This window comes from Rhipicephalus microplus, unplaced genomic scaffold (assembly GCF_043290135.1).
Source record: "Rhipicephalus microplus isolate Deutch F79 unplaced genomic scaffold, USDA_Rmic scaffold_435, whole genome shotgun sequence".
Classification (NCBI taxonomy): domain Eukaryota; kingdom Metazoa; phylum Arthropoda; class Arachnida; order Ixodida; family Ixodidae; genus Rhipicephalus; species Rhipicephalus microplus.
In genome coordinates, this window is record NW_027464999.1 from 1 (window position 1) to 24,804 (window position 24,804).

At 45.2% G+C, this 24,804-nt stretch overlaps 1 protein-coding gene across 1 annotated transcript in view; it reads right to left on the reverse strand.

Moving 5' to 3' along the window:
* Positions 1–92: 92 nt before the first annotated feature.
* LOC142794484 (pre-mRNA 3' end processing protein pfs-2-like) overlaps positions 93–24,804 on the reverse strand; it is a 69,149-nt gene continuing 44,437 nt past the window's right edge. The window contains exons 4-5 of the mRNA XM_075885902.1: positions 17,124–17,250; positions 93–702 (exon numbers count right to left, since the gene is read on the reverse strand). Of these exons, the coding sequence (XP_075742017.1) occupies positions 691–702; positions 17,124–17,250 (139 nt within the window). The 3' untranslated portion in view covers positions 93–690. The remainder of the gene's footprint in view (positions 703–17,123; positions 17,251–24,804) is intronic.

The following is a 24,804-nucleotide window of genomic DNA, read 5'->3' on the forward strand; positions in this document are numbered from 1 at the left end:
GAGCAAACAAGAACAGCTTCGAGCTACAAAAAAGGTTTTTTATGCATTTTACGGGCCGAAACAAAGAGAATGTCCTCTTATAGAGAGCAAAGTTTTCAAATAGAGGCTCCGCCGTACTGCCCCTGAATTCCAGGCCAGCAGTGGTTGGACAGCAAGTTTATTAATACCGTCACGCAAAATGTTTGTTGATATAAATCTCATGACTTTTTTCTCCCAGGTAATGACCCCTCCTCAAGAACTTTTCTTGAATAAAAAGAAAAAATAAATAAAGCAAAGATGCTTTGATTACACGAGTAAATACGGTATATACACTATCAAGTGGACGATGAGATGACTACCGTTGTAGCTCAGTCGGAAGAGCATCGGGCGCGTTATTGAAAGGTCCCTGCTGGTTGCAAGTTATCTTTTCGTCCACTTATCTTTGTTCGCATGAACACCACAATTACTGCTAGTAACATGCCTTTTCAAGCTCTCATTATTATTGGGTCTAATGCCGAGCTCTGCTGTGCGGCCAAAATTGAAGGAGAGTGGAATGAAAGCCACTGACTGCACGCCTCCTTTTTGTGTCCCCGGAAGGTCTGCATCTCCTGGTTCATCTTGCGGATGTCAAACAGCTTGAGCAGGTGGTCTCGAGAAGCGGTAAGCAGCCAGTTGCCGTTGCGGTTCCATTTCACCTCCATCACCGTGCTTTTATGTGCATGGCTGCGAAAAGAGAAACATTCAGTGCAACTGCACACGCACCCACAGAGAAAAGACAGTGCCCTTTGATTCTTTACGGACGGTTTCACCAGCGTTTGCCGTTCTCTGGCAACATTTTTGCGTTCACCTGAAATGCACCCTAGAAAACTTCCTATCTACCTTGTTTTAGCATGGTTTTAGCCTGCACTGCTGGCTGCGGCTGCTTGTGTTTCGATTCTTTCTGCAGATAGAATTATTCCAATGAAGCACTCGCGACCACGATGGAGCCTGCGATCCGGAGTTAATTTACTATCGCAATTGAAAACTTTTTGTTTCCCAAGAGATAGAGGCAGAAAAGGCACCTGGATTGCAACCATCAGCGAGAAAGCTGGATTCCTAAAAAGAGTGCGCAAATGTGTTCTGCCAACTTCATCAAAGATAAGTAAAGCTCGCCGCATATTCCAAGCTCTGACATTCTTTGCTGGTCACGTCAAACACCATCATCTTCCGCCCGTGGCAGATAAGTGGATAGCAAAAGGTGAAAGTGCAGGTTAATGTGTTTCTAGTAACCGTGCGAGTGGTGCATACTGTTCGGAGCAACACGCGGGGCATTAAAGCATCCGCGTGCAACTTGGATCGCCGAACAATATACATTGAAGTGCCTATATTTTGTTGCCGTTGCATTTGCTTTTCATGAGAGCGAAACCCGAGAGTAGGTCCACATCGGCGCAAACAAATGACTCACCCCTTATGTTGTTGCTGCCAACTCATATTGTTACACTCAAGCTAAATTATCATTTTGTGTGACAGTGAATGGTATATGCAGGCAACTTAACTTGAGAGTTTAATTCATGAATTCTGTACTGATTAGTAAATCATAGTAATTTGCATGACTCAGCCACACCTTACATCATCACATAATGAGTACATTTTATATTATTTCAGTCACACCAAACACTTCATATTATAAGTGACTCTGGTTAGTGTCAATCTCCATCGAAATTGCCCGATGTGACACAAGTGCAGTAATAAGCATTTTATTGTGTGGTTATTAGAAATAAGTGGGGTTTTACGGCCCACAATCACAATGTCATTATGAGAGGCACCCGAGTGGAGGGCGTTGGTGAGCATCTGGTGTATTTTAATGTGCACTGACATTGCACCATACACGGGTCTCTGACTGCCCTTGCCAGGATAAATGATGTGCTACTACAGCGGACCTTTGTAGGAAGGGTGTGTGCTAAAACAAATATGCATAACCACGTCAGTGGCTGTGACGGGAGGCACATCTTTAGCTCCAGTCAAAAAGCCGAATTGCATGATCAAGCAACTCTTCTCCTAGTCACTGCAGTTCCTGCTTGTACCACTACCGAGCGACGTCATTGAGTTGTGTCATGTTGCTAGGACATCTCTCTAAACGCATCTGAAAGAACACACCAGAAATAATAATAGAGCACCAAAAATACACCACTGGAAACATTGAAAAAAGCATTACCGGAACTGGCAGTCTTCTTGGGTAGCCCATTTGGCACACTTCAGTTAGTTTACAAACAGCAAAACCATCTGTAGAAAACAGATTGAAGATGGAGCTTGGGGCGAGGAAGAAGAAGTGGCCAGGGGCACACTCTGTATTTTTTTATTTGTGTTCTGCCAACTGAGGACAGACGCAAAGACTTCAACCCCATTCGCAACAACGGGTTGAAGAACGAAGCAGCGGCGTCTGGCTCAAGGACGAACCGTCGAGGGAAGGACCACGACCGACGACTGTTGGCGACGCACATAAACAGGCAAGACACGTTTTAAGTATGAATAGAGAGGTCCTATCGAAGAAGCGGAAGACGCTTCGAGCAAATGTGACAACGCTTACGAGCGAAATCGATAAGAAGATAGAAGAAGACGCCGATTGAGCGCAACTTATGACGCTTCTAAATCAGATGAAGAGCGTGTCATAGACGCTAAAACAAGTTAACGAACAGATTGAACCGTTCTTTGAAGAAGACGTTGCGGAGGCAGAATTTGAAAGAGTTTTGCATTATGAGATGAAGATCGTCGCTGCAACGACAAAAATAGAGGAGCAATTACGCGAGTTAGAACAAGCGACGCAACTGACTACGAGAATAGTTACAGAACAGGCGAGCTCAGTGCAAGGTACTAACCGAATCTCGGAGATGCAAGAGCTTGTTAAGTTGCCACGTCTTGAGATGATCAAGTTTGATGGGAAAAAAACAGCATTGCCAAGGTTTTGGCATCAGTTCGAGACATCGGTGCATAACAGAGCGAACATGCCAAAGAATCAAAAATTCAATTACCTTCTGGCGTCTCTAAGCTGGGAGGCTGCATCCCTCATAGAAGGTTTACTGTTTTCTGATCAGAACTACGAGCATGCAGTGGCTCTTTTGAAAAAAAACATTCGGACGACAAGATCATTTAAGAGAGACCTACGTAAAAGAGATAGTAAACGTGGAAGCAGTGAAGAGCCCCAAAGGTGTAAATAAGTTGAAGAAACTCTTCTAAAAGTTGCAAGTGAACACACGAGCACTGCAGTCGTTAGGAGTGGAAGTGGATAGTTATGCCACAGTGATAGCTCCTGTTGTGAAATCTGCGCTACCAGTGGATATGAGGATTGAGATGAAGATGAAGCAGATAGAGAAAGGTGACAACAGACCAGCAACTACGGAATCGGACTCAGCGTCAAGAGACAGCACGAGCAGTTTGAAAGAAATTATGGAGTTTTTAAAGATATATCTACGCAGCAGGGAAGAAACTTGAGAGGAAAAATACGACATGACCCAGTCACCGCACAGTATGAGGTGGACTAGAACATCTACCCTTCAAAGCACCTCGATTAAAAATTGCATCTTCTGTGAGATGACTGGACACTACACGGAAGATTGCAGAAGAAGCATTACTATGCAAGAGAAGAAAGAAGCCTTGCAACGGGAGCGAAGATGCTGCAGATGCACAAGACCTCACCACACGGCGAAGATATGCCGCAGTAACGTACGCTGCAAAACATGCAAGGGAAGGCATGCGACATCCATGTGTCGACCACGTACGCCTGCAAGAAAGTCAGCACAGCAGCAAAGCGGTAATGATGTTGAGCAAGTGCGTAAAAGCGCGCAACCTGACCGGTTAGACACCACCAAGTCCTGCAACATGCACGCACAGCAGTTTGATGAACACAAGTGCATACTACTGCAGACAGCCTTTTCGTGGACAGAGGGAGAAGACAGCGGGTGCTACGCACGGATTCTGCTGGACAACGGGAGCCAGAGGACATTCATCCTGAAAAGATTGTCAAGAAAACTAGCGTGCAAGGTAAAAAGATTCGAAAGGATTACCGTAGGATCATTTGGAGGAGGAGAGATGGAACTAGACATGGAAGTCGTCGAGGTCAGCGTGAGGAAGGATCCCACATCGGAGCCAGTCACGGTTGAGGCACTGGAGATAGAAGTTATATACTGTGACGTGCTACCATCGCCACCGTTGACAATACACGAAAGAGCAAGATCGATGGGAATTTGTTTGGCTGATGACAACGAGAAGACGGACAAAGAGAGAAAAAATACGGAAACTTCTACATTAATTGGAGCAGATTATTACTGGACTGTACTCACTGGTCGCATTTGCGAGATTCATCCAAAAGTAATGGCAATAGAAACAATATTGGGATGTGCTGTCCAAGGTCCTGTAGAACTTCACTGTGTGCCGATGAAATCATCAACGGTTATGGTACTCAAGGTCAGTGCCAAGACTAACACGACGGTGGACGAACTGCAGAGATTCTGGGACTTGGAAAACATGGACATCAAGGAGAAACAAGCAACAAAGATGAGCGATGAACATGTGCTAGAATACGTCCGACAAACAATGGAGTTCAAGGCAGGAAAATACCAAGTGCGGCTACCATGAAAGGAAAACGTGACATTGGACGACAACAACACCATTGCAGAGAAGAGGCTTATCCAGGTGACCAAGAAATTATGCAAGGATAAAGATGAGCTCCTAGCCTATGACAAAGCTATTCGAGAGTACTTTGAGCAAGAAATAGCAGAAAACGTCGCAGATGCTGGATCAGACATACAGAACAAATTTGTATACTACATGCCGCATCAAGCAGTAATTAAGAAGGACCGAACGACAAAAATACGGATAGTCTTTGACGCATCGTCAAGCCAGAATCCAGGTGAATCCTTGAATGACAACTTGAAAAATGGACCAAACCTAAACCCCGACATCACAAGCTTGCTGATCAACTTTTGACATCACAAGATTGCTATGTCAGCCGACGTCGAAAAAGCATTTTTGAAGATCAAGATACATGAAAATGACCGAGACGCACTGCGATTTTTGTGGTGGGAAAGAATACCCAGCGAAGATATGCCAGCCGCGAAGATAAAAACGTGGAGGATGACGAGGGTTACTTTCGGAACTACGCCAAGTCGCTTCCTTCTGGCAGCCACAATTCATCGACATTTGGATAAATTCGAAGAAAAATATCCTGCAGTTGTGGCGCAACTCCGAAAAGAAATCTACGTCAATGACGTTTTACTAGGAGCCGACGAATACTCGACATCGACAAAGATATACAAAGAAGCATGAGACATTTTTCGCAATGCGGGAATGAATTTAAGAAAATGAATTTCAAATGACGCCAAACTAAGAAAACTATTTGATGAAGAAGAAGATGATCTGGATCGAGGGATAAGAAAAGAGGGACAAATCAAGATTTTGGGACTGAAATGGAATTTCGTAGATGACGTGTTGAGCTTTCCCGACACTACATGGCGAAATGACAGACATGAGACAACTCTCAGAAAGACAGGTTTTGCAAGCCACGGCAAGACTATATGACCTTTTAGGTTTTTTGACACCATTTTCAGTTAGCGCAAAAATATTGCTGCAAAAAATTTGGATGGATAAACTGAAATGGGATGACCCATTACCAAGCCATTATACATCAGCTTGGAAGGACTGGTCGGAGGAGCTTCAGCACTTAGATGACTTCACCGTTAACAGATGCTATGACAACAGGCAAGCTAAAGTGAAAGCATAGACTCTACACGTGTTCTCCGATGCGAGTCCAATGGCGTATGGTGCAGCAACATACATTGTAACAGAATACTCCGATGGAAGCAATGAAGCCAATTTAATCATTGCAAAAGGTAGAGTCGCTCAAATGAAAAAGATTACACTAGCAAGATTGGAGTTGTTGGCGGCCACAATATCAGTCAGATTGGCCAGTTATATAACTGAGAATTTTATCAGAAAACTAAGGAATGTGAAATTCTGGACTGACTCTCAAATTGTATTATGCTGGATAAAGTCTAACAAGACGAAAGATCTGTTTGTTCGCAACCGCGCAGCAGAAATTAAGAGCAAGTCCAACGAGAGTCAATGGGGTTATGTTAAAAGTGATGAAAATCCTGCGGATTTGATGACAAGGGGGATGAAGATGAAACGTTTGCTGGACAGTGAATTATGGTGGAAAGGCCCCACGTGGATCAAGAATGAAGAACAAAGGCCTGATTATGACATCACGCAAGAATCGGACAGTGATGAAAACAAAGTCGAAGAAAAGATTGTGGCAAGCTTAACTACCACCACGAGTGAAGAAAAGATAATTGATGTGAGCAGGTTTGGATCATACAGGAAAGCGTTATGAGTTACCGCGTGGGTGATGCGTTATATAGGAAACCGACGAAAAAAAAGGAAAACAGGTTTGCTCACAGGAGAAGAATTGGACAAGGCAGAGTTTGTGCTGACAAAGATGGAGCAGAAAACGCTACAAAATGCAGTGACACAAATATGTGACAACATGAATCTGTACGGCACGAACATCTTTGAAGATAATCAAGGTGTCCTAAGAGTAAAAGGGAGGCTTCAGTAGAGTGATTTGAGCTTTGATGAGATGCATCCTATTATTTTACCAAGAGAAAGTCACTTTTCAGAACTCCTAGTTCTGAACGCGCATCAAGTGGCAATGCACGGTGGCGTTGCGGCAACACTGACACATCTAAGAACGAAGTTTTGGATTGTGCGTGCCCGACATATGGTGAAATATGTGATAAAGAAATGCATCACATGTAGGAGATTCAATACTAGACCAATGGCACAAGAAATTTCACCACTACCAGCTGACAGGATAACACAGATGAGGCCATTCGACACAGTTGGTATAGACTTTGCTGGACCGCTAAATGCTCGAGTGGAGAAAGGCGAAAAAATTACGAAGTTTTACATTGTGATATTTACGTGTGCAGTAACAAGAGCCATACAACTGGAGTTGGTCAAGAGGATGTCATCAGAAGCGGTTATACAAGCATTCCGAAGATTCGTAGCTAGAAGAGGATTGTGTACAACTATTTACAGTGATAATGCAAGAGCATTCAAGAAATCTGAGAAAGAGATGAACAAGATATTGAAGATGGAAGATGAAAGGGTGCAACAGTACACCAGTAATCTGAAAATAAAATAGAAGTTTATTGTAGAGTTAGCTCCATGGTGGGGAAGATTTTATGAAAGACTGATCAGAAGCTTTAAGACATTCATGGCAAAAACTATAGGTGCTCGACTTTTGGATGAAGAACTACAGACTGTGGTTGTTGAAGCAGAAGGAGTACTTAACAACCGGCCTCTTATGTGTATGACGATCCTAACGAGCCACAACCCATCACACCGACGAACGTTATAGGAGGCAGGCAAGCAATGAACAAGCAGGAAGAAAACAGACTCGGAGAATACAGTTTGCTGAATTATTGGAGTGCAAGAAAACAGGCAATGACAACATGGTGGACCAGATGGAAAAAGGAGTACTTGAGAGAGCTTAAGTGTGCCAGTAGAAAAATAGAGCGTCACACAAATGTACAAGAAGGAGATGTACTTTTGCTTGGAAAAGGGCAAAAAAGAACTCAGTGGAAACTCTGCAAGGTCGAAAAGATTTTCCCAGGCAAGGGTGGACTAGTGAGAACATGCTTGCTTCGTACACCTGAAGGCAAATTAGTCAAGAGGCCGATTCAACTGTTATCTTCGCTTGAAGGTTGCTTCGGTTGAATCTGGCCGGCGGGAAGATGTAGAAAACAGATTGAAGATGGAGCTCGGGGGCGAGAAAGAAGAAGTGGCCAGGGGCACGCTCTGTACTTTTTTTATTCTGGTTCTGTCAACAATAAACCAAAGACGTATCGGTTCTGCGGTCTCTCTGGTCCTTCTGAAACACCGTCTATAACTTGATGTGTTCCATTAGTGTACACAACATGCATATGAGATACAGAAATTGAGTTTGAGACATATGAAGTTTCATGATGGTTCAGCAAACTAGGAGCACGGGGATAAACACAGACACAAAGCAAAGAGGAGGCACACAGCACGAGCGCTCCATCCTATTCGATCCATCCTATTGCATATGAAGTTTCAGCCTGGACGCCCACTGCAGGGCAAAGGGCTCTTTTTTGCTTGACCAATCAACCTCGTCCTGCACTTGCTGCTCCAGCATTATACTTGTACACTTCCTAAAACAGCAGTGCTATCAAATTTTGAGGCTATAATAAGTTTGTTGTGGGTTTCCCCTGTATGCAAGGACACTCCACATCAACGGCCGGACACAACAAACATTTAAAATATATTTTAATTGACTTCCAATGCATACCTACATGCTCATTCTCCCACTCGAGGCCCATCACTAGTGCATACAGAACTGACATAGCTCTAGAGGAAGGGCAGCAAAAGTTGTAGTGACGTCACACCAGATCTATAGCGAGGTGAGTGAACTCCAGACCTCCGCCATGTACGTACCGGCAAAGCATATCGGCAGCTGCAGCTAGCCATGGCAACTGTCGCTGCACGTGTTTTGCAGCTGCTTGTGTGGCATACATGTGCGAGAGCAGATGATCTGTGTGACATATGTCACAGCTTAGTGTGGTCACGTGACCCCCCCAACTAAGCTGCTACGTCACTGCTCAACTTGGCGCCACAGAAACCCGAAACGAAAATAGTCCGCATAAATAAGGCGGCGAATCTTGGTGCAAATATCATGCTTCTTGGAGCTATAAGAAATGCTTGTAGTAAAGAATGCAGTAGCCACAAATATGGTGGCTCCAGCCCTTCACATCTGCTCACCTAACTTTATGTCTCCCCCTCGTGCATTTAACTTCTCTTGGAATATGTGACAATTTCATTTCACTTCCCATTTACATTGTATGCCTTTAATATCTGCATCGGTAACTGCCAATAACTGAAGTTACAAATTAACATGGCAGCACCCATGCAAACATAACAGCCTGCTACTACCTGGACTCGTGCCCACTGTCCCTATGGGGACACTAAAGTGTACTATAATGGGGGAGTGGGTCGACAGAGGGCTCCACACTGAGACGTGTTTTGTTTCTGAAATCCTGGTGGCACCCCCATCACATTCACCTGAAGGTTACCATGGTTACGGCTGTGCTGCTGGCAGCCTGGTCGTCATGCATCAGTTGCATCAGCCACTCCTCAAGCGTATCCTGCACCATTGCAGCAGCCTTCGTGCAAAGCCACGGACAGCATCGCACCAGGTCTCGTGAATAACTCAAGTAAAAGGAGGCACTGCCTTTATTCCGCTAAAGTACCCTGCTCGTACCTAATAGCTGCATGGCTAGCTTCACTGCATATGGATTATTTTTTTACACCAACAAGGTTGAAAGATACTACTGAACAAGTGGCGAAAACTATGCGTGAGTGGTGGTGCGTCGAGCAGACGACAGCTTGGCGCTCTTGCAATCATCACAAGCCATCACAGATGCTGCCGGATCTACCAGCACAACCACCGGAACAGACGGAGCTTCAGGTGATGGCGACTACAGAGCCCCCACAAATTTTCAGCTTTTTTTTTTCTTGCTTCACCTGTGCCGCTTGTTGCCCTCTCCAGTGGACCCATTCTCCCATTCTAGTATACTCTAGGAACACTGAGAAGACCTAGGTGAACCTGCATGGATCTTCCCACTCGAGCAGACATGATCCTTCCTTCTGCCTCTGGGGCCTAACCGCATGAGTGATGCTAAGCTAGTCAGCCCTTGTTCACTGATGTCAGCACTCACGCTCACGTTTCGGCCAGCACAGATCACTCACATCGGACTGGTGAAGGGAATGCCACAGGACTCATGGAGGAAACTGGGATGAAGTTAAACTCCCCTCCCTTTCCTCCTCCAACCCTCCCTGCTCCGCCAGCTTAAAAATCCGTTGCAAAGTTTCATATCGGCCACTGATGAGGTGTGTTGGCCTTTCATGGTGCTCACTTGCTGTGTGTTTGTGCAACGCGATGCTTCACAACTTGCACTGTTTGTGCAGCGTGCTTTGTGGCTCGAATACTTCTACAAGTCCCAGAAGACGGCGCCGGCGCTAAAGAAAAAGGCAGGGGAGCATGCACTTCGAGTGGGGGTTTTCGTTGTGTCAATTCGTACCCATGTGCATACAAACTAGCTGTTTTCTGCAGTGAGGCAACAGTTAAATGTATTTGGAAATGACTGATAGTAGAGGGCACGATGCTGCATTTACATCGTTATATGAACCAGCAGAAACCACCTAGAGCTTCACTTTTTACAACTCTCATAGAACTGCTTCAATGTGCGCTCTGCATTCGTCCTCACTAATCACTCAACATGGCCTATAACCGCATTTTAGGTGCTCTAAATCAGGGTTTCTCAAACATTCTGGCCTTGAGGAACCTTAAAGGGACACTAAAGGAAAACAATGACTTGGTTGAGATTCACAAATCGCACTCTGAGAACTCTAATGTCGTATGCTTCACTATCATAGGTTCATTGTTAGTGGAGAAAATGAAGAGTGAAGTTTCATTCTTAAGTTTCACACTAAAATCCACGCACATGACATCAAATATTCCGTATGTATTTTTCATATTTTCTCAAAGTTGGCTTGATGAAATTTTTAGAGACTTCGTATGCCAGGTCTATTACACTCAATGAGCACTGACAATGAGCACTACTTTTATGAATTAAAAGCTACGTAGGACCTAGTAGATGACTACAAAATCTATGACGTCACTGTGTTTGGTGCAGTTATCTCAAGGTGGTGTCTTCACCCGCATTTTTTTTTTTTCGTTTACAAAGCGTTGTGTCATGATAAGAGTGGCGTTTTCAGGATTGTGAAATAGTACTTTATGAATACCCGAAAAATTGTTTTCTTCTTTAGTGTCCCTTCAACGACTTTTCCACAGTAGTTCCGAACCCTAAACTTTTTATGGAGTATGAGGAGAATAAAAAGTGAGGGGCTGGTGGGAGGGGAGGCAATAAGGCCTTTCGACATGCAACCACAGTACTATTCACACAGTCCGCTTTGGCCAGTTCCCTGTCTTCTTTATTAACAACAGAGGCCATCGCTGTCGATGTAGAACTCCCCATTGACTAGACTTGTGTAAACTGTGCCACGTGATCACTGCCGCACCATGAATGAAGTGCCAAGGTGTCATTCTAACTAGTCTGAGCACTCAAAAGCGTGAATTACCAGTGCTCCACGCATTCTCTACCTCTGGGTCAGCAAACAGTGAAAGTTTCATGGCGCACACTAGAGATGTACCGTTAATGCTGCTGCCATGTGGATCTCTCACTAACCACAGACACCCGCTATGATGATGCGGTGTGCTATGACTTTGTTAAGTGCAAACTACAATGCAAATTTGCCTGTAAATAAATTAGTTGCTCATGGGGGTAAAACAGGGACATGTTGTACTCATTTTGGCCATTTGCAAAACCCTGTTTGAGAAGCCATGGCCTAGATAGATATATAAAAGCTTGCAATGCTCCAAGACAAAGGAACAAGGTCACTTTTGCATGAGTTTATGACACTTTTTATTGCACTGCAACTTGTCACTTTTCTTCAGAGCGGAATCATTTTTAAAGCATTTCGAAAGGCTTATAGTGTCCAGCGTAAAGCTGAGAAACTGCACCATTGGCACATTTCAAGAAGACCGCTGGCATGAATCACATCTGTTCATTTTTTCAGTGTTTATCATCAGTAACTACATAAAAATAAACATTTCTATAAAATAAGTCAGTAAAGCTCAGCCAATATTAACTGTGTTGAGTGTTGAATTCATTTTGATGTCTAAAATGAACTTTGTATTATTAGTGTATTTAAGGTATTTCACGTGCTTTCTTTGTCCATTTTGTGCAATTTCATGCACATATATCAGAAGCTTTTTTGCCCTTTTGTCAGTATTAAAACTTTTTTTAATATGCGCATGCATGCAGCATTCATGTGTTGTGTTTTGTTTTTTAATCTACTGCTCTTTAAGGTCTTAACTATGCAGCTCACTTTAGTGTCATTAAGTGATCATGAAGCGGTCATGTCATTTAGTGGTGTTGATTTCCTGAGCCTATATCATTCCATATACGATAAAAATGTTCATTACTGGAAACAAGGACAATAAAATGAGGCCAAAGATATTTTATGTTACAAGTAAAATTCATTATTTTGTTTTCTCGCATACGCTGCATAAAGGCAGCATTTCCAGAATGCATACATCTAAATTCACTAAACATGCACTGTGCAGCCCACACAAGCAGATGTATAAAAAAAAAAGTGCCTCATGCAGGGGTGCAACAGCTAAAATACAATTTGGAGCAATTGGAGCACTAAAATCCAAATTTGGAGCAGGTTACAGGGAAAATATACACTTCTTTATCATGAAATATCAAACTTGGAGCACAACAAACAAGAAGGCTTACATTTAGAAAAAAAATGTGTATAAATCATTCAACATCATTTAAACTGTGCAGTGTGAACATGAACACTGCTATTTCAATGAGAGTAGTATTTTAGACCACCCCGCTGAGCAAACAGTGATGAAGTGCATATTAGCATTTGCTGTGCTTGTCAAATCATTTGACAGACTTTGCGAATTTAAACATGGATGTGCCCAGCTCGCGACCTTAAAATATGGGAGATTCGTAAAACCGAGAAGTAGGGGTGGCAAAAAAAAAAACAAACTGATGTACAATTTAATTTTTATTTTAGGGAAGCAGAAATGTCATATACTGCTTCAAATGATTGACAGTAGCTTATTTATACATCAGTTATTATACTGTTACTCATAATTATGTGGCATACAAATGCATGAGTAACCTAGCAAAATGTGCAGTGCCCCGTCAATAGCACTAACAGCCCCTTCCAAATCTCAGTACGCTTTTTCACTGGGCACCAGTGTACTGTGGCAAAGGTGGCTTAAGCAGCATTCTCTGCACGAGTTAGAACTAAAGCCAAGAAATTTTCTAACCGCTACACCTCTCCCTCACCTTCCACCTTTTTTCTTCATTCACTGGGGGGTCAGGCTGCCTTGCAAAGCGCATTTGATCAAGCAAAATAACAATAGTGCGTATCTGTTGGCCAGACGACAGCACCAGATATTTATCGCCAAGACCATGGCTGCGACGATGCAACTTCAACAATGCATCTGACATAAATTGAAATGAATTCTAGTTGAACCATGTTAGTAACTGACTTTTAGTGACCCATGCATTATGATGCTGATTACATGTGTATATTGCTGTTTTATTTCCAGTCTACGGTAGTTGTTTTTTTTTTTTCTGCTTGCTTGTTTCCTTTTTTAGAGATGTTTTTCCACCCTTTCTTCGTCTTTTCTTCCTTTTTCAGCATTTGTGTGACTACGAGTCCCTCATATATTGTTTGCCCCCGTTATGTATAGCCTTCAGGCCCTTAAGGCATCAATAAATGAAATGAAATGAAAAAAAACAAAACTTAACAAAAAAAAAACGTTTTGTTTGCCACTGCTAAGGCAATCAACGTGGTCGCTGGCAACGTTGGCGTTCACAGCACGTCGAGCTTGTTCGTGCGAGAAAAACGCAGCATACGCTTCGAGTTTTAGTTCGTAACAAGCCGTAGCCGCATTTTCAAGCTAGGAAATTTACACTTTCCGTGAAGCGTTGGTGGCTACTGCTAAAGCCCCTATACTTCGTAAAAGTACCACCACCTGCTCTTCCCCTCGCCGCCTCCTCTCCAGCGCTTTGCTTTTTTTCTTTCACTTGCGACAGTGGTGCTCCCTGTACCACGCCACGAGCTGGCTTCAGCAGGGAGAGGAGGAAGCGGCAGATAAATAGGACGCTATACTTTTCCTTTGTAAACGTATTGTGATCTGCTTTCACCCTCGCCGCCTCCTATACAGCGCGTTCGTTTTTTCTTTCACTTTCGGCAGTGGCCCGCCAGTAACGCGCCACGAGCTTGCTCCAGCGGGAAGAGGAGGATTGCGCCACGAGCTTGCTCCAGCGGGGAAAGGAGGAAGCGGCGCAGATCAAAAGAATGCTGTACTTTTCCGAAGGTGTAGGGGCTTTAGCTACAGCAGCACATTTTTGTCTTGAAGTTTCGTCGTCCCGCCTATAGGTGTCCTATGCAATCAACGGACTAATGGGCAGGCAGCGTTGTTACTTTATCTGCTCATATTTTAGGTACATTCTAGGCACTATAGTTGGGGTCTGCGAGCTTTGATTGAAGGGGCAATCTGCAGGTGGCCGAAGTGGCCTGCAGTTCTCGCCGAAATTAGTGCACCTGAAAAAAGTTTAAATGGCCAGTAAACAGGCTCCAACTTTTTTTACACCCCCCATAGAAGCTCGGCAATTCGTAGATTAGACTGCAGCGATCACATTTTCTGAATATTACAGCGGTGCGCGCCGCGCAGAGCCTCTATTTCGAAAAACAATTCCCGCACATCTTTCCTACGCCTGACCGACCCCCTAGCACGTGCAGTGACATCAACTCGGCGATCTGCAACGTGACGTAGCACGCAGCTCGCCGATTGGTCTAAATCAGGTGTGAAAAAACAGTAGTGCAGTCAACATCAGTTCCTGTTCACACCCACAGCTACGAAACTGCCCCTTGTTTCTTGGCACTGTGGTGAAAGAACCAGCCTCGCAGTTGTCGCGTGCATGTGCACACTTCTCGCTCAACTACAGCGCTTGTGCGCACGTACAAACGTACTTCGCCCTTGACATGAGCAACACGGGTAAAAAGCGTTGCTCTGTCGTCGGCTGCAAATCGAGCGACTGGGCAGCGGAGAAGCATCGGCGCCGAGTGCCTCACGATGGGGCCCTACGCGCTGCATGGCTGAAGCGAATCGGCCATCCAGCGATGTACATCGGGGACCTGATTGTTTGTGGTCGACACTTCATACCTGACGCTTACATGGTTGGCCCGCGGCTGGTGCGGCAAACGGTAAACAAACAACCACGCTTCGCAGCAAGCGGAAGTTCCTTGCGACTGATCGAGTTTGCTGATGACGTCAATCGCTGACGTGGTGTCACGTTGCCGAAGTAGGCGGAGTCACGACGATGGGCTATGCCTTCCCCTTCATGAAAGGAAGAAGGGGGGCAAAGCCACGCGAAAATCTGAAACCAGCTTAGACCTATGTTCTAACCCCTGTAACTTCGTTAATATAGCATGTATTCGCAAAAATCTTGCGGCAGCATGTTCGCAAAGAAAAACTGCACATATATCTCTTTTTAAAAATTTTTAGACCTCAGAGCTGTTTACTGGCTCTTCAAGGCTGGCTAGGCATTTTCGCACAGCTTAGACCAACAATCCGAAATTGTATCAAATCGGCGCAATTGGCACAGCTGCTGCACCCTTGCGCACAGACACACACACAAAAATTCGCCCCGGAGTTGCATGTTACACTGCAAATGTTGTCGAAAGACGATAGTCTTGCACCTGGAGAAAGTGAACAAAATGTTTATTTGATGTTCTGCGCAAGAAAATCTGTGAATGGTATTCTGGAGGCGCTGCGTTAGAGTGCCTCGAGCACGCAGCGGAGGCGAACGAGCGCATCAGGTCACGTCACACGCGAGACACGAGCGCTATCTGGCAGTTATCCTAGAAAACGGGGCGCGTGCCGTGCGTGCCCATCTAAGGTACAAACTCAAGGCGACAGGTAGGTGCCACTACAGTGTCGTCTAAGCAAAGCGTTGCAAACACTTGCCACTTCGTGCAAGTGTTGCATTGCCAGCGGAGCGTTATAAAGGCTACGTTCCTTATTATTACTGATGTATGCGTTTTCTAGTGAAAAATACACATACATATTATTGACGTGTTATTATGATGCCTCAAATATGCACAATAATTGCTTTTTAATTGACAAGCGCACAAGTATGAATGCTGTACCTTGAGCAATATTGGTGGGCGCTGCGGATGGGGTCGGCCGTTTGGAGCTTCGTTTGGTCACATCGATGCCGATTAGGGTACGGTTAAAATTAGACAGACAAATGTACAGACAGACAGACCAATTTTTGCGTCAAAGCTCCCCGAGAATGACAATCGTCTTTAAAAGTAATAATACGATGACATCTACGGCCCAGTGGTGCCAAGCCTGAAAGAATTGTGGAGTTGGGCAGCGTTCTTTCTTTTTCTCTTTTTGTTTCTTGCCCTTTACTTACTTTCTTGTTTTCTCATCCAGGTTTTTCTGTTTTTAATTTTATTTCTTTATATTTTTCTTTCTATTTATTTGTCTTTCTCTTTATATTTTGCCTTGTTTTCTATTTAAGTTTTTATACGTGATTTGTGTTGCTGTGTTTCTTTAGCCGTAGTAGTAACATCTGCACTACATACTTGATAAATAATAACGCCGGCACTTTCTTTTCTTCTTAGCAGCGTTTTTCTTACACTTTTTTTTTGCCAATAGTTGTTGCCAAGATTAGAGTATAATTTTAATGCATTTAGTGTATTAACTTCTCTTAGTTATGCGGCAGTTTAGCTGTGTTTCATTAGGGAGAGATCACATTTTATTTAGTCTTGTTTCTTGTACAACACAGCATGTTCTGTTTCATTGTTTTCTTTTTATTTTTCATCTGTTGCAATTTGCTCTTCTATGTAATGCTTTGGCAATTGAAGGTAAAAAAAAAGTCAACATCAAGGCATTCAAAGAACAAAAGGAAGAAGAGGGTGGCTGGTTCATAGTGCACTCCGTCCTATCTGACTTCTGTTCTGAAACGGTCTGTGCACAAAGAAAGTACATTCTTTTTATAAGAAGACTTTTCTTCAGCACAAGCGCTTACTCTATATGCTAGAGCTGGCTATGCTGCATGTTCTTTTGCATGTGTTATGCCAAGCGACGACGACAGCACACCAACAGCTGGGCCCCTGAAACGCTTCAGACTAAGAAGTTGAGGACAATGCACTGGAATGAAATGTGATGACATTACAAAATGTAAAACAGCAGCATGGGCCACACAACAAGTAGGAGTCATGGATATTGTTCGTCACATTTAGAGAAAAGGCAGGTCGCAAAATGCACTAACAAACATTGGCCAGTTAGAGCAACAGAATGAATACCAAGGGACGGGAAATGTAGGCAAACATAAAATAAAATCAGTTCACACAAGACAAGGTGAGTTAAAGGTCATTGGGAGGGGCATTCATCGTGCATCTGAAATAAGACACGGCATACATACATGGTTGCCAGGCTCTGGCCTGACTTGGGGTCCCACAGCTTGATAGGCTGCTGGCTGTCCTTGCTGCCGGAAACAATAAGTGACTTCTGTGGGTGCCAATCGACGCACTTGACATCCGCACCATGCCCTGCAACAAAAACAGACTCCTTTGTCACTGATATCTGATACTTCTGTCATGGGAATGAAGTTGGAAAACAGGACAAGGCACACTGTCTCTTTTCAGTGGAGCATTTTGCGCCCCGGAAGCAAAGCAGCAATCTGGGGCAGTCTAATCGGGAGCATTCGTGTAGGTGAACACCAAACCAAAACCCACTACGGCTATATAAGCGTGCAAACTTGAGTGTGTTGGTAGAGATTCACTGTGAAACACAGCCTGCGACATCAACGATTAGGAAGACCAAACAGCCCTAGTGCTAATTACCCACAACTAGCAGTCTGTACAAAAATATACGAAGGGGAAGACAGGAAGATCTTCCTAGCATAAGCACACATTTCTCATAATAGAGTGGAATGCTCAACTACAGTGATAGTTAACCTCTTCATCTGTTGGTGTGAGCTGATTGCCTGCAACATGGATGACTAATCTTTCACGTATTTAACAAGTGTGGTCATCTCGGTAGCGGTGCATGATGCACGTCTGATGGAAGTTTGGGGCAAATACGGGTTGATAGGAAAATGCATACGTGGTACCGTGCTTATAAAAGACATCTCGTATAAGATACAAGAATTGCTGCTCAGAGCATGCCTCTTATAAAGGGGTTTAACTGTATTCACTTGAAGTTTTCTGTGCTTATCCGTCATCGATTTAAAAAAACCACGGAACCAAATAGTATTTATTGCATTGATGGCTACAGGAACAAAGCGCAGGTTCTTGCCAATTTCAGCCAGTAATAAAGAAGTAAAATGGCACGAACTTTTGCTGAATGCAGGGCATGGTGTAAGATATGTACTTTGCGGCAGGGATAGCAAAGTGACACTGGAGTCCTTTTTTCTTTCTTTTTTGAGTGAGGAGCACCCTTGAAAGGTGAGTTCCTTCATTACGATAAGAAAAAGGAGAATTTATGCGCTACGCTTTGACTATATTTTCTGGCGAATGGAGGGGTGTGGGGAAGGCAAACTAGGGCAGGTGAGTGTATGTTAACTTAGACAAGAAGTGTGCACACATATATACAATACCCTTTGCCGGAAATGCCAAATCAAGGCAACTGTAGTGGTGAAGCCAATTCATATTTCCTATGCCGCTCAATCTAAATGTCGCTACGCCAGGTCAGCGACTGGTTGCTTTTGTTCACAGCAAATGTAGAACACCATGCGACAAAACGCTTCCATGGTTACCCTGCATCCACACCCGCTTCTACCGCGCGCACCATTAGACAGGTGTTCCAGCTCACGGCCTAAGAACTGCGAGCGTGTTTTGCGCAACAGTTCATGCATTTCTCCGGTTCATTGTTCGTACTTTTAGCGATTGAACTTTGGGGCATGGAATGCAGTTCCTGTCAACCCAGTATATACACCTCACAAGCTTCTTACCTAAATTTGTGCTCCTGTTCACTCAAATCACTGTAAAAATTCATGCAGAGGCCTCAGTAGTAAGCATTGGCTGTGTCTGTGGTCACCCTGTGGCATGTGCACTCTTCATGGCGATTATCTGAATGGTCAAGATCTCTTCTGGCGCACGGATTTGCACGTTCTTGCCCTAAATGATAAGCCTCCCAAATTTTTTCTTATTCAGTAAATAGCCTTAAGCAAGGTTTCACCAATGGCAAGTAGCATGGTATGCGTGATACGCTTGGTATGTTAGTTCTTTCGCTACTGTACTTATACACTTGTGCCTAACAAAGATTGGTGACTTCACAGCTATTCTTGCTTTAGCGAGAATTTGCCTCCATAGGTGCTAAGGTGGTGAGCAGGAAAGCCGCAGCATTCCATCTTTTCACACAACACACTTTTGCCGTCAGAACACAGGGACATTCAAATGGTAACCTTCGGCTGAGAATCTTAGGTGCATGTCCTTAGGCTTGTGTTGCTGCAATGGCGGCTGAAATCAACAGCTGTTCATCTTTGGGCAGTACATATTGTGCTCACGACCAAACATATTCCCTCTCTATTTGCTCAGCTCGTACTTTATATGCCATTACTTTCACCTGAAGAAGATACGCTGGGGGAATGCAGCAGCGGCTAACAATTCAATGACTTTCGTAGGTCTGCCATGTTTAGCACTTGCAATGTCCGAAGATAGCGGATTGTAGACTCGTAGCGTTAGTTGCAAGGCTGACGAGCCGACGTAGCTTAACTTGGGCTTCCAATGCAGTAAGTTTATAACAAGTATTGTGGCATCGCTATCCACAAAACATGCCTACACGAATGCCATGAAGGCGCATCGGATTCATACAAACAACGGTAATTCGTGGGGAAGACGCATTGCGCTGACGTATCAGAGTAAGATGTTTTTGTGATTCCCAGTCCAATCACAGGCCGCAAGTCACGAGGTGTGGAATGGTGGCCCCATGTCGTGCAAACTACAAGCGTGCCTCTTTCTCTTTAAGGAATTCATGATAGCACAAAGAGAAAAAAAACCATACACTTGAGAAAGAAGTGTAAGAAGCTGAAAGGCCGGTCACAAAGGCCTTTCTGCTTCCACCCACATCTTTCTGCAGTCCTAGTATCTTTGTTGTTGCTGATATGTATACTTTCATGTAATGGCCCATGAAAGATAAAATGTGCTGGTTTGTGCCTCCCATGCTAGACACGTGCCTAAGCCCATGTATTTCTTTGATATTAACCAACTCGCCCACGATCACTACATGGTCGCTGCGGCGGATAGACGGGGAGTTCTGTAAACGGCGTCGCAATGCCTTTCCGAAATTCGCTCGCAGAGTAAATGCTTTATTGACACATTCATGTAAACGAGATCGTATACTGCTAGCTCGATGCGACTGCCAGTAACTCACCATGCCAGTGCCAGCTGGGGTGACTGACTGACATTTATTTATTGAACAGGAGGCCAGCACTGCGTCTCCACGGTGCTTTGAAGTATGGTGCAGTTCGTCTTCCACGGAAAGAAAGTACACCTGTATTGACAGCCGTAAGCCCGCATGTCACGTACCACGTTCACATGAATGCGAGAACAGGCGCATCACATCTGTGTAAAGGGGGTAATGGGCTATAGGAAAGCACATCGGTGTGGATTTCGCCAAGCATCTGTGGATTTTGAGAGGCAAGTTGACTCAAGAGCTACCTTTCACGAGAAGAACGCCGGTCACCCGTCACATCGGGTTCAAGTGCAACCCCCCGGTACTACATACTGCAGATACAGAAAACAAGGGCCTTCAAGTGGAGTTCATGCGCTACTTGCATATGGTGGTGCATCGCATTACTTTTGATGCGCTAGGATAGGTGAGTGCTACAGCTGCGTTCTGTCAAGTTGATGTAAATGGAGCGCAAGCGTGATACTGTTCTTTACAGAGACGCAGTCTAATTGCATGATGGGGAAGATAAGTGCTTCCAGAAAGTTTGTAGCCTGAGCAGTTGTTTCATGGGGAGAAAAGGAGCGTGTAGCTTTTTATGGTCTACAAATTAAATAACATATGGCAATAGCTGGTAATTATTTCATAGTTATAGCATTCAATTTACAAGATATTGGCCTCAATTCTCTCTTTTCGAGAGAGAAATAAATCTTTAGTGGATAGATCGCTTGTTCTGTGGGATAGAGGGTGGTAGAAGTAACTGGCTAAATAAAGGAAAGAAAATCCAGTTTGATACCATGACCGCTGCCTGGCTCAATCAGACTACGACTGAATAGTCGTCATCAGTAAATGAGGCAGGAGTGAAGGACAGTGACAGAAGGGATAATTTACACATGTGCACAGAAGGATGTAATGTCGCATGGTTCACTTGTGGTGCAACACTCGTGATAGAGTTCATCACCAAACCTCGCATTCTGGCACTGTTTGCCACAGAGATTAGCTGTCTAAAAGTCTGCATGAGTGGTTTGCAGAGTGAAAAGCAGTGCGCCGCAGAGAACAAGAACAAGTAAGTGAGGGTTTCTTGAGAAGCAAAGAGAAGGTTGTCATTGAAAGGGAGAAAAAGAAAAGCCCCCGCCCAACCCTTCGTTTCACAGAATCGCGTCACTTTTCACACTCCCGTACCCCACAGGGAGCAGTGTTATCACCACTCCTTTTCAACATTGCTATGATGCGCCTTCCAAGCGAATTGGCCAGGGTGGAAGGCACACAACACGCAGTATATGCCGACGATATTACAATCTGGACCACTGAAGGGAGCCTTGGTGAAATGCAGGAACGCCTTCAGCAGGCCGCATCCATAGTCGAGGCGTATGCCAACGACTGTGGACTCCAATGTGCTCCAAACAAATCAGAGCTTCTGCACGTTAGAGCGAATCCAAGAGATAAGTCAGCCATACACATCTCCCTGTCTGGGGTTCCCATCAGAGAGGTGGAGGAGCTCCGAATTCTGGGCCTGTTCATTCACCACAGACTCAGACCGGACTCCACTATAGCGAAACTCAAGAGAATAGGCGAACAGGTAGGGCGCATGATCCACCGCGTTTCCAACAAGCGGGGTGGTCTGCGGGGCAGAGACGCGCTTCGGCTCGCGCATGCCTTCGTGACTAGCCGAATCCTCTACGCCGTCCCATACCTTCGCACTAACAAGCAAGAAGACGAAAGAATAGATGCCATCATTCGTAAGGCTACTAAACGAGCTCTGGATCTCCCGGTGGCCACTTCCAACGCCAAACTGAGTGCGTTAGGTGTGCTCAACTCCTACCAGGAGTTGCGGGAGGCCCACCTTATGAATCAATATACGCGGCTCGTGCAGACGGCTCCCGGGCGCCGCCTGCTAAACCGCTTACATATACAGCACACTTGCACTGCAGAGGAGGCGGAGCGTATTCCGGAACTGTGGCGGCATATGCTCTCGGTCGCTCCTCTCCCCAGTAACATGGATAAGCACACGCACGAAAGCAGAAGACAGGCGCGGGCTCGGACGCTTGAGAGGCAACACGGCTCCCGACCTGGTGTATTCTACGTAGATATAGCAGGGCCTTCGCCCACGGGATTTTACACGGCCTCTGTAGTTCACCGGGAAAAGCATGTCAATGGGCTCTCGTTCCGAGCACAAAATCCAGAGCGCGCTGAGGAAGTCGCGATAGCGCTTGCTGCTGCGGACCCCAACTCGAAAGTTATCATCACGGACTCCAGGAAAGCATGTACTCATTACTTGGTAGGAGAGATATCCCCCCTAGCCAGCCAAATTCTAAAACGGGCTCTCGCTGATCCAGCCCCGAAACGCATCGTATGGGCTCCTGGCCATCAGGGCCTACGAGGTAATGAGGCCGCTGACGCGGCCGCCCGAGCGCTTACCCACCGGGCTCCTCACCTTGGCTCTTATGACTCGGAGGCCAATACACCGCTGCTGCGGTTCAAAGAAATTCTCACCTATTATCGTGACACTCACCGCCTTTACCCGGCTCCTGCGAAGGGGCTGAGTAAGGCGGAAGAGCGAACTCTAAGGCGCCTGCAGACAGGTACTCTACTCTGTCCTGCAATCCTAAAGCATTTCGATGCGAACACAGATGGGCGGTGCCCACACTGTGGGGAGACGTGTGATATCTTCCACATGGTATGGGCATGTCCGAAAAATCCCCACCTACCCCCTTCCCCTACCCCTTCCCGAGAGGCATGGGAGACTGCCCTCCTCGACAGCTCATCACTAGAGTCTCAACGGGCTCTGGTGAGACGGGCGCGAGTAGGGGCCTCGTCATGCGGTGTCCCGGACTAAGGACGCCGACCATGTAGCAGGGTCATGCTTTGGCCCCGTACCTCTCTCTTTTACAATAAATGTTTTTCATCATCATCATTTCACACTCCCTTCTCAACCAGTTTGGTGCATAAGTACAAGTTAGGGTGGCACAAAGGGGGGGGAACCCTCGCCCCATGCGTCTTTTCTCTGCTCTGTTTCTCTTTTCCTTCCCTCCCCTCGTGTGAGCACTGGTTGAGGTGTCCTTTTCGAGAGACAGTATTCGATAGTAGCATGGTAGAGTGTGGTAAGAATGAGTGGCTGCTAACTTGAAAAACTACACAGAAATGAATAAAAGGAAAAGGTGATTTCATTAAGATGACTACTGTCTGGCTCAAAAATCTTTGTCTATTTATTTAGTCAATACTGCTGACTTCTATGCAAAGTCGCAGGCAGGTCAATATCACTGCTGAACGGTAGCCACCATTGAATAACACAGGCATAAGCGACAGCGGGTGGATTATTTACACATGTTCAATGATGAATGTCTCATGTTTCGATTGTGATGTGACTTCCGTGAGACATTGTGTCAGCCAGCTGCATATTCTGTCACTGAGTGTCATGAAGAGCAGCTGGCCAGTGAGACAGGACTGGCTGACAGCATGCTAACCAAAAGTAAACTTGGCGGTTTGCAGCGCCATTGTTCCTCACGTGAAAAGCACTGCGCCACAGCAAGTGTGCGGACAAGGAAGCATGGATTTTAGTGGAGGATAAAGGTGTTGTTGACGGACAAAAAAAAAAAAAAGACCTTGCTGAACGCCTCATTTTTCTGAACCGTGAAAGCACGCTTCCTTCTTCCTAATACAGTGGGGCGCACCAGCACAAGTTCGTGAATACCTATGAAGCAGCGCACGGAGACAGGCTCAAACGGAACTAAGGCGACACCTTTCGTTCCTTTTGTGCTTGTCTCCGTGCGCTGCTTCATAGGTAAACATCAACTATCACCAACTCACCAACTTTCAACACTACAAGTTCGGGAGTTTGACCTCCGAAACATTCTCCTTCTATTCCTGACTTAGTGGGGGTGATAAACAATAAACGAGCCGAAAGAGTGTTCACTCAATGTGCGCTTGAACATTGCCAGCGGTGGAGAGGGTGAAGCAAGAGAGAGGTGGCAAGCAGCGAGCGTGCGGCAGGCAAGAGAGAGAGAGTGATGTTACTGCACACTGCGCAGCCCCAACACCTGCGGCGAGCGGAGTGCGGTGTGGCACGTTGGCACAAAGACACGGATGAACAGCGTCACACAGGCTAGTCTACAGCTTCTTTGCATCTAGAAAAGGGTCGCTTATTTTCGTTTGCGCAGCGTTCCATTTGCCTGCAATGATCTCTGCCTCAATTTCAGTTAGAGTCATGCTGTCGCTGTACATCGATGACAGCGTCACTGCTCGCATCATCTCTGAGCTCGTTGATGTGTAGGCGCTGCCTCTTCGATCTCGGTGTCGTTGGAATCTTCCATAACTTGACGAATTACTTCATCATTGGTCAATTGGTGGTGCTTGTTGTCTTTTCCAGCACTACTGGCAAGATTACAAATGTGGAACCGTCACCTTAATAGGTATTTTTCGCTGACGAAGACGGTCGCAGCAGGAGTACAAGATTCTCATTGCAATTCAGCAAATGCATCATTTAGGTAGCTCTGAAACGAGCCGAAAGCAAGAAAGAGAAGAAAATCATAGCCTATCCACGGAGTGAATGATGAGTGAGCGAAGCTTCGGAGGATTTTATTGGTAAACCATGAATCCACCCTCCGTCTGTTTGTCCATCTCTTCGTCTGTCTGTCCGTCTGTTTGTTTATCCGTCCGCACCTGCTGAGTGAGTCAGAACTAGGCAGTCACATACCAGAGAGACATGCATGTACAAA